General features: G+C 42.9%; 1 protein-coding gene across 1 annotated transcript in view; it reads left to right on the top strand.

Annotated features, from left to right (window-relative positions):
• Positions 1-607: 607 nt before the first annotated feature.
• dhrs11a (dehydrogenase/reductase 11a) overlaps positions 608-11,506 on the top strand; it is a 28,657-nt gene continuing 17,758 nt past the window's right edge. The window contains exon 1 of the mRNA XM_080549753.1: positions 608-741. Within this exon, the coding sequence (XP_080405879.1) occupies positions 610-741 (132 nt within the window). The 5' untranslated portion in view covers positions 608-609. The remainder of the gene's footprint in view (positions 742-11,506) is intronic.

The raw sequence follows: 11,506 nt of genomic DNA, 5'->3' as shown, positions 1-11,506 counted from the left end.
TACAAAAGTAGACGCTAAAGACGAGATGTTGGCGATCCTCATTGGTAGACTACAATTCCAGATATTATCTATCGATCCGTTTCTCTCCCTCTCTTATATATAACATGTTCACGGAGTGGAAATGTTATGCAATACATTTTTCTTTAAATTCAATGTGCAAGCAATTACATTGAGTGAGTAAAAAAAAAACATTGACTTAATAATGTTCAAAGCACCTATTTCTTTATTCATTATGAAAGTTACAATGAGCTCCTAGCAAAAGCACGGGGAGAGCTAGTGGACTGCAAACCCACGAGCCCCCCAAAAAACCCAAGCGGGAGGTGACGTCACCCAGGAACACAGCGCGACGCCTGACATTTCATATTTAATCCCGAGCGCTGGGACTGGGGGATTGGGGCTTCCGCACAGAGCCTTTTCCTGGAGACTGCGAAGGCAGGATTAGGGAGGGCTGAACGCTGCAACAACCCGCCCCATTACAACACAACTCACTGTTCTGTGCTGTTGGGAGTATTGAAACAGACATTAGGTAAGCAGGTAAACAACATCTCTACGTTTCTACTAGGACAGTAGTAGTGTTGTGGTTGTGTGTGTCAGTAGTGATCCTGGGACATGGAGCGCTGGAAGGGCAGAGTGGCCCTGGTGACGGGAGCCTCGGTGGGGGTGGGAGCGGCGGTGGCCCGGGCGCTGGTCCAACACGGGCTGAAGGTGGTCGGATGTGCCAGGAACGTGGACAAGATTGAGGTGAGCGAATATCATCAAACAATGTTTAAAAAAATAAATAAATGAGAAAACAGTGACATGTCATCATTGACCAGATAGCAACAGCAGTTCACTGAAGCCTTGGTTGCTTGAAGCGCCTATGAGCAGTTAGCTACTATACTACTATACAACTAGTACCATCTACCTACTATACTACTATATACAACTAGTACTATCTACCTACTATACTACTCTACAACTAGTACTATCTACCTACTATACTACTCTACAACTAGTACTATCTACCTACTATACTACTCTACAACTAGTACTATCTACCTACTATACTACTATACAACTAGTACTATCTACCTACTATACTACTCTACAACTAGTACTATCTACCTACTATACTACTCTACAACTAGTACTATCTACCTACTATACTACTATACAACTAGTACTATCTACCTACTATACTACTATACAACTAGTACTATCTACCTACTATACAACTAGTACTATCTACCTACTATACAACTAGTACTATCTACCTACTATACTACTATACAACTAGTACTATCTACCTACTATACTACTATACAACTAGTACTATCTACCTACTATACTACTATACAACTAGTACTATCTACCTACTATACTACTATACAACTAGTATTATCTACCTACTATACTACTATACAACTAGTACTATCTACCTACTATACTACTATACAACTAGTACTATCTACCTACTATACTACTATACAACTAGTACTATCTACCTACTATACTACTCTACAACTAGTACTATCTACCTACTATACTACTCTACAACTAGTACTATCTACCTACTATACTACTATACAACTAGTACTATCTACCTACTATACTACTATACAACTAGTACTATCTACCTACTATACTACTATACAACTAGTACTATCTACCTACTATACTACTCTACAACTAGTACTATCTACCTACTATACTACTCTACAACTAGTACTATCTACCTACCTACTATACTACTATACAACTAGTACTATCTACCTACTATACTACTATACAACTAGTACTATCTACCTACCTACTATACTACTATACAACTAGTACTATCTACCTACTATACTACTATACAACTAGTACTATCTAGAGCTAGCTACTTACTAGCTAGCAGTCTTCTTTAGGTTCTCCTGATATAGCAGTTAGTTAACCATGCTAGCTGGGAGCTGCCAGACAATTATCACATCAATATCAAACATATTGATCGCAGTCGCAGGGAAAGTGGGTGTGTTTGGACTAGCTACACGTTCGCTGCTTTACTTAATCCAACAATGCAACTTTACCGTGTTACAATATGTGTCATTATTTGTTATATTCTCACATGTATTATTACATAATTATTGTCTAATTATACATATCACAGAATGTATCGATATTTCCCCCAAAATATCGTTCATGCATCACTAAATTGTGCGTTAGATTTGTTCATTTCTTGTCTACACTGCATCAGTGTATAGGCTATTTGGAAAACATGTGAACTGTTGTTTTGCAGTGTTACACACACTATCCGGATTGTGCAATTGATTTATCTTATACAGCCCTCCACCTATTCACTATTCACATGGCTTCCTGTCAATCGTTAACTGCTCTACCTTTGGGCCCTCAGTGTCCTTGACTTTTGCAAGACTCCACAGCCACTTAGCCCTCCGAATCAATCAGAGATTAGCACAGTGGCATTACAGCATCTCTCACTATTCTCTTAATTGTTCAGGTTACAAACGGTTGAGTTTTTGTGAATTTACTGCCACCTTTCTTTTACCACCAAGTAGGCTAGATCTGTACTTTTCATTCTCATATTAGCCTTTTTGACTTTTTAGCCATGCAGTTTAGAGAAATGATTCATACAGACATTGTAAATCATGGGATGGTAAGGATAGTTCTAGCTATGGATGTTCCACTAAACAATATGTGTTCAACTGAAATGTATGTTATAAGAGTAGGCTTTTACACAAGACTCCCCAGATAGCCTACTTTAAACTACAGACCAGGCTCCAGTTGGATAAATATTTGGCCAACCAAGAGAAAGATGTTGGATTGTATGGAGGCTGAAGGAGCAACAGACTTTCACCGCCCCTCTCTGGGACAGACTGCATCACTTGTATGAGGCCTGGGAGGTGGGTCTGGGTCTGAGCATGGGGGGACAAAGCTGGCATTGTACCCCTCTGCCTGCTCCCTGGGGACCGCTGTGGCAGTGCCAACTGGGCATGCTCTGAAAGTGAGGGTTGCAAGAGTCCATTGCCATTTAATTGTTCTCTACTTCCCCCTTGGTGCTTTTTTTTTTACTTGGAAAAATGATGTGATATGTGATGAGTAGACTACAGTGGGGGGGAACAAATGTGGGCACCCCTAGTCAAAATGCCCTTTACAATTAATATCTAAAAGAAGCAACCCTAACCTCTAAATGGTACATTTTAAAGCAAGATTAATTTATATTTGTAACTTTTTACAGTTTCAAAATTATTTTAAAAAGGAAAAAGGCCTTGTGCAAAAGTTTGGGAACCCTGTCAGCTAGTACTTTGTAACTCCTCCTCGGGCAACTAGCCTATAACAGCTTGCTAACGCTTCCTGTAGCCAGCCAAGAGTCTTTCAATTCTTGTTTTGGGAATTTTTCCCTATTCTTCCTGGCAGAACAACTCTAGCTCAGAAATATTCTTCGGCCTTATTGCATGCACAGCATGGAGTTACTTCAGAATATATAGTTCAACCCTGGAATTATATTCACCTGACTCATTGAAGCCCTAACGAGTAAATTACCTTGGTCTGGGCCTTAGTAATCATCTTCTCAAAAGGTAACAAAGAATAATCCAAAACGGTTCCCAAACTTTTGCACAGGGCCCTTTTCCTTTTTTATCATTTAAAAATGATAAATGAAAAATGAAAATAAAAAGAAACCTTGCTTTAAAATGTGCAGAAAGGTGTCATGTTTAACTTTGTACCATTTCATGTTCAGGTTTGCTTTCAATCACTTGGAGATTAATTGTAACAGACATTTAAACCAGGGGTGCCCAAATGTATACACCCCACAGTACAGTGAACCTATACTGAGAGCCCTGTGCTCATATAGCAGACAAGACACAGGTAAGTATTATGAATAAAACCATATCCAATGTCCATTGCTCTTATTTGTGGTCATATCATGTGTAACAGAAGCCTGAGTGATGTTTAGAGAGGGAATGTGATGGCAGCAGTGGCCAGTGTCTGGGGGGGTAAACAAAGAAAGAAAGAAAAAAAAGGGTTGGGGTTAAAAAGAGAGTAGTAATGAGATGGTGAGAGACCTGTGATCGCCATGGGCTACTTGCAGGAATGATGGGATGGAAAGGCAACTTCTAAGAAACGGCAAGACCAACTCAGACCGACACCAAGGTCAGTGAAGAACCGATGCTCTCATTGACATTTTAGTCTACATTCTGCTCTCCAGAATGCTGTCAGCCCACTCATTATTCGCCGCCTATGGCCTGTTATGGAGCCTATGGCCTGTTATGGAGCAGGGACTGATACTGGATGCCTGCAAGCAGTACCTATGCAACTCAGATGCCTAGTTGCAGGTAGCCTAATCATGTTTCTTTAGCCCTCTATCCTACTCTGGACCAAATATAGGTATGGACGAGAGACAAACAGAACAGGGACCCCCACATGTAATATATATTTTTAAATGTCTCACATTTTAAAGCCTATATAATAACTTTTATATTTACTTCATTCACCTTTTCTTTCACCGTATTAACCTATTTATATACTGGGTTATTAGCCTATATGTGTTTATGATTGATAAAACGTTCATGCATAATTATGATTGGTTATTATTGTTGTTGTTGTTGTTGTTGTTGTTGTTGTTGTTGATGAGGCTTATATTTTCTATTATTATAATTTTTCAACAATGAAACTTTTAGCTTCAGGAAGCCAGGTATGCCTACCTCAGTGAGATGACTGGCCCTGGTTGGTGGTACACAGCTTGTCTATTCTGGGGGAGATGGAGGTTGTCAGGCAGAGCATCATGCTGCTGTCTGGAACGGTATTTGCTCTTCAGGTAGGTGAGGGAGGAGAGTCCTCTTTCACAAAGATAAGTTGTTGCAAAAGGCAAGAGGCTCATCGAGAACTGGGTGAGAGGCTGTGACTCGTACACATTCTTGTGTGTACTGTCTGTGGTTAGGTCGATCAGCTGATCTTCCTCAGCGGCTGTCAGGTTTGAGCCGTCGGATGCATTGTCTTTGCATGGAAACCGTATCCATGTCTTGTGCTTTCTCCAAGACTCAGTCTCAGAAAAGTACTTCTCAAATTGACTTTCGAGTGCCTCCAAGCAGTGGCGGCTGGCCGATAGAGGGCGCTGGGGCGCCGCCCCCACCTTCACTTCCTAGTTGCGATTTGTAAAAGTTTTTTAAAAAAATAAACATTGTTTATTCACAAAATGCGGCTGATATTCTGTCTGCGCCTATCAGCATTCATTAAAAATCCTCCAATACAATATTTTTTTAATCTGTGTGTGTGTGTAAAATTCACTGTTAAAATACATAGGGGGAGGAGTCGGGGCGCCGGTCAATGCAAGTCTATGCCAGGCCGAATACTTTTCGCTTACACGTGAGCTGTAGCAGCGCTCCAATTGGCTGTCTCTATTTCTTGGCCGGGGCGCAAAAATGTGCGTCCTGAATATCCAGTTGTATTGCAGACAATGCATTATGCTGAGGACTTCCGACTTCCGGGCTTCCGGAGTATTTTAAATGAACATTCGTAATGTCTGTCTCTGATGTTCATGGTCAATTAAATCAGCCTATTTTGTGCAACTAATAATGTTCCCGCTAATGGGTTAACCGAGCAGCCTCGCACCTAACGTGGGGACAAAAATAATCTATTGCCTCTAAAATCACCACGAACAGAACGGCAGAGGTACGGGTAAGCAGGGCTCATGTCGGTGTCATCAAAGGTAAGAGTTTGTTTTCTTTAACTCAACTGATGCATTACCTTGCTGTTGTTGTTTACCGAATGCTCCATCTGACTGTCACACTGTGATTTTACTTGTGTAAACAGTAACACAGACGGGTGAATTTCATGAATGAAAGTGAAAGTTCTGTCACAAAACGCCGTTACGTATCCTCACACATGTTTAAGTGGGTATTGCGTGGGTAAAGTGAAATTCCGTCTTTGTTTTGAGCGCGCGTGCACGCGAAAAAAAATTCGTGCACGCGGAAAAAAAATCGCGCGCACAGCGCGAAAGAGGACCCCCCCCCCACTAATGTGAAAAATCCTGGAGGAAACACTGCTGTGCCCCACCCAAAATTTTTAGCACCAGCCGCCACTGCCTCCAAGTGATCAACAATTGCGCATTTCACGTCAGGCGAGGGCACCGCGGAATCCGCGGAAATGCATTGAAATGCGCAGCCAGCTCCGCCCGGTAGCAGAATCTCGAGGATAGCTGTGCGTAATTCAAAGACGCATGCCAATACTGATCCACGGGAAAGCCATCTGACCTCGGAATGGTAAAGGAGCGCGTTATAGCGGCGCATAGAGAAGCAAAGAGGCGGGTTTGTTATTATCAAACTAACTAAATTAGTAACGTTATGCTAGTTATTAATTAACGTTAATTTCGCAATGAAGACCGAACTGCAGCGTTTTAGCCAACACCTAGCTTGCTAGACAGGTTTTTTTTTTTTCTTCAGCTGACGTTATGTGAGACTCTAGAATCATGGGCATCATTTATTTTGTCAATAGTTTTTGTCAAAAGTAGCTTATTATTGCCTATTAATGCTTGTACTTTACTCAATATCATTTTTGTTATATTTTTTAATTCTCACTGATTATTTTGGTGGAAAATGTCAATTATTATGAAAAAAAATGGCGGACCCCCTGCAGTACCTCTGCGGACCCCCTAGGGGTCGCGGACCCCCGGTTGAAGACCACTGCTCTAGAGTCTAGACTGTTGCATCTCTGTTTTTTGACAGTCTTCGGCAATGTCGTTCACCCTTCTTCTTTTGCTATGATGTCATATCTCAGAGTCTACCTTTTAATAGGGGCAGCAGTGGCTCAGGAGGTGGAGCCGGCGTCTAATGATCGCAAGGCTGGCCATGTGTCGAGGTGGCCTTGAGCAAGGCACTGAACCCCTAATTGCTCCAGGGTCACCGTCTATGGCCGGCCCCTTGCCTAAAGCATAGAATACCAAATTCCAACAATTCACTGACAAGTTGATTGCATGGCAATAATACAATATTAATAATAATAATAATAATAATAATAATAAGTCCTCTTATTAGGGAAGCTGGTAATGGGTTGAAAAAGATGTGATTCTGGATAGGACCCAGTCACCCTTACACTTCACTGACTTACCTAAAAGACTGATGAGGCCCTCATGTGTAGACCTGTTAGTGCCAGGTGTCTCATGCTAGCACAGTGCCAGTAGTCTCATGTAGTCTCATGCTAGCACAGTGCCAGTAGTCTCATGTAGTCTCATGCTAGCACAGTGCCAGTAGTCTCATGTAGTCTCATGCTAGCACAGTGCCAGTAGTCTCATGTAGTCTCATGCTAGCACAGTGCCAGGTGTCTCATGTAGTCTCATGCTAGCACAGTGCCAGTAGTCTCATGTAGTCTCATGTAGTCTCATGCTAGCACAGTGCCAGTAGTCTCATGTAGTCTCATGCTAGCACAGTGCCAGTAGTCTCATGTAGTCTCATGCTAGCACAGTGCCAGTAGTCTCATGTTGTCTCATCCTAGCACAGTGCCAGGTGTCTCATGGTGTCTCATGCTAGCACAGTGCCAGTAGTCTCATGTAGTCTCATGCTAGCACAGTGCCAGGTGTCTCATGTAGTCTCATGCTAGCACAGTGCCAGGTGTCTCATGTAGTCTCATGTTGTCTCATGCTAGCACAGTGCCAGTAGTCTCATGTAGTCTCATGTTGTCTCATCCTAGCACAGTGCCAGTAGTCTCATGTAGTCTCATGCTAGCACAGTGCCAGTAGTCTCATGTAGTCTCATGCTAGCACAGTGCCAGTAGTCTCATGTAGTCTCATGCTAGCACAGTGCCAGGTGTCTCATGCTGTCTCATGCTAGCACAGTGCCAGTAGTCTCATGTAGTCTCATGCTAGCACAGTGCCAGGTGTCTCATGTTGTCTCATGCTAGCACAGTGCCAGTAGTCTCATGCTAGCACAGTGCCAGGTGTCTCATGTAGTCTCATGCTAGCACAGTGCCAGTAGTCTCATGTAGTCTCATGTAGTCTCATGCTAGCACAGTGCCAGGTGTCTCATGTTGTCTCATGCTAGCACAGTGCCAGTAGTCTCATGTAGTCTCATGCTAGCACAGTGCCAGGTGTCTCATGTAGTCTCATGCTAGCACAGTGCCAGTAGTCTCATGTAGTCTCATGTAGTCTCATGCTAGCACAGTGCCAGTAGTCTCATGTAGTCTCATGCTAGCACAGTGCCAGGTGTCTCATGTAGTCTCATGTAGTCTCATGCTAGCACAGTGCCAGTAGTCTCATGCTAGCACAGTGCCGGGTGTCTCATGGTGTCTCATGCTAGCACAGTGCCAGTAGTCTCATGTAGTCTCATGCTAGCACAGTGCCAGGTGTCTCATGTAGTCTCATGCTAGCACAGTGCCAGGTGTCTCATGTAGTCTCATGTTGTCTCATGCTAGCACAGTGCCAGTAGTCTCATGTAGTCTCATGTAGTCTCATGCTAGCACAGTGCCAGTAGTCTCATGTAGTCTCATCCTAGCACAGTGCCAGTAGTCTCATGTAGTCTCATGCTAGCACAGTGCCAGGTGTCTCATGTAGTCTCATGCTAGCACAGTGCCAGGTGTCTCATGTAGTCTCATGTTGTTTCATCCTAGCACAGTGCCAGTAGTCTCATGTAGTCTCATGCTAGCACAGTGCCAGTAGTCTCATGTAGTCTCATGTTGTCTCATCCTAGCACAGTGCCAGGTGTCTCATGTTGTCTCATGTTGTCTCATCCTAGCACAGTGCCAGTAGTCTCATGTAGTCTCATGTTGTCTCATCCTAGCACAGTGCCAGTAGTCTCATGTAGTCTCATCCTAGCACAGTGCCAGGTGTCTCATGTTGTCTCATCCTAGCACAGTGCCAGTAGTCTCATGTAGTCTCATGCTAGCACAGTGCCAGGTGTCTCATGTAGTCTCATGCTAGCACAGTGCCAGTAGTCTCATGTAGTCTCATCCTAGCACAGTGCCAGTAGTCTCATGTAGTCTCATGCTAGCACAGTGCCAGGTGTCTCATGTAGTCTCATGCTAGCACAGTGCCAGTAGTCTCATGTTGTCTCATCCTAGCACAGTGCCAGGTGTCTCATGTAGTCTCATGCTAGCACAGTGCCAGTAGTCTCATGTAGTCTCATGCTAGCACAGTGCCAGGTGTCTCATGTTGTCTCATGCTAGCACAGTGCCAGGTGTCTCATGTTGTCTCATGCTAGCACAGTGCCAGGTGTCTCATGCTAGCACAGTGCCAGGTGTCTCATGCTAGCACAGTGCCAGGTGTCTCATGCTAGCACAGTGCCAGGTGTCTCATGCTAGCACAGTGCCAGTAGTCTCATGCTAGCCCAGTGCCAGGTGTCTCATGTTAGCACAGTGCCAGGTGTCTCATGCTAGCACAGTGCCAGGTGTCTCATGTTAGCACAGTGCCAGGTGTCTCATGCTAGCACAGTGCCAGGTGTCTCATGCTAGCCCAGTGCCAGGTGTCTCATGCTAGCTCAGTGCCAGGTGTCTCATGTGAGCCCAGCGCCTGCGGCCACAGTTCATCTTGTGGTTGATAGGCTTGTTTTATGTACCAGCACCACAGTTCCCAGTAGTTGTTATACACAGAAAGCCAAAGCCGGGCCAAAACATACATGTTATGTTGTGTACATATCTACTGCAGATATCTTACTCTACATATCTCGCCCTTGTCTGTACATAACCCACTGTACATATATCTGTACATATTGCTACGGCTTGCACTATGCGCTATCTGGCTAGATGCCAAATGCATTTCGTTGGCATTGTACTTGTACTATGCCAATGACAATTAAAATTAATAATTTAATGTACAATATATGGCAGTGGCTAAGAAGGATGTATTACTCAGACCATAGATATAGACTTCATTTTTGTATATGAGAATAATGCATTCATATGGATGCTTTCGCCATACAGTCCATTACCAAATTGGAGACCCCCTTTTAAAGGAGCAGGGCATTTGTTGGAAATATGCTACCTCTGGTCACAGAGGCGAAATTCTGAAATTCTCCTCCCTAATAATATTGTAACCCCCATTGCAGTGTTGAACAATAATTGTTGGAAAGCAGCCACCAGAGATAGAAAGTCAGATGAGTCCCCTAGAACAGTCACAACATGTTAATATGAGTCCTCTAGAACAGTCACAACATGTTAATATGAGTCATAGAACAGTCACAACATGTTAATATGAGTCATAGAACAGTCACAACATGTTAATATGAGTCATAGAACAGTCACAACATGTTAATATGAGTCCTCTAGAACAGCCACAACATGTTAATATGAGTCCTAGAACAGTCACAACATGTTAATATGAGTCCTAGAACAGCCACAACATGTTAATATGAGTCCTAGAACAGCCACAACATGTTAATATGAGTCCTAGAACAGCCACAACATGTTAATATGAGTACTAGATAGGGATGCTCCGATCTGGATTTTTGGGGCCGATACCGATCACCGATTTGTTTCCTCAAGATCAACCGATACCGATACCGATTTTTTTAAAAATACATAACTGACTGGATAGCCTAAATATTTTTTGCTTTTTAGACAAAAGTTTTGATCCATTAGGCATCAAGCAAACGCAGACCCATTTTTATGGCATAGTAAAGGTCTGGCCTATCACCCAGTTAGGGCCTGAAGCCCAAGTCAGTCGATATGGCTGTATAAAAGACATCATAAACGTGGCCTTCATGGTTTACATACTGTTACGTCCTCCTATGTTTTCTGTTCAGTTATCTGTCTTCCCCAGGGAAAAAAAATATTAAAAAATCGTTTTTTGCGATCGGCCATTTTTGCCGATCACCGATCGAGTCATTTGGAGTGAAATCGGCCGATTTAAATCGGTGGCCGATAAATCGGAGCATCCCTAGTACTAGAACAGCCACAACATGTTAAAATGAGTCCTCTAGAACAGCCACAACATGTTAATATGAGTACTAGAACAGTCACAACATGTTAATATGAGTACTAGAACAGTCACAACATGTTAATATGAGTACTAGAACAGTCACAACATGTTAATATGAGTACTAGAACAGTCACAACATGTTAATATGAGTACTAGAACAGCCACAACATGTTAATATGAGTCCTAGAACAGTCACAACATGTTAGTTAGTAAATGAAATATTCCTTTCAAGGGATCTCATTCCCTGATCAATACCAATCAAACAGTCATTACAACCATTAGGAAGATTTTACAAAGCTTATATTTTACATACAGGACCTTTTTAAATTGTTCTTAGTCCTAACAAACTTTTTTTTTCACTCAGTCAATGCAAGTGTATCAGTTCACGTTGAAGCTGCTGAGACTGTAGAGGAGACTGGTGTCAGTTTGGCTGTGATGCGTGGCTCTGGGTGGGGGGTGAGGCGGGTGTGGCGGGTGTCTGTCATTTAATCTATGAGTGGCTGTACTTTGGCCTCAGCCAATTCCTAGAAAATGTATGAGTGGTGCGTGGTATGATGCAGGCCCAGGACAAGGATCATGGTGTCATCCTTGGATCTTGTGTGAAATAGTTAAACTAGAATATTCCAC

Source organism: Nansenia antarctica, assembly GCF_963989245.1.
Source record: "Nansenia antarctica genome assembly, chromosome: 20".
In the NCBI taxonomy this organism is placed as follows: domain Eukaryota; kingdom Metazoa; phylum Chordata; class Actinopteri; order Argentiniformes; family Microstomatidae; genus Nansenia; species Nansenia antarctica.
The sequence above is the reverse complement of the archived record's forward strand: the minus strand, read 5'-3'. Positions and strand labels throughout refer to the sequence as shown.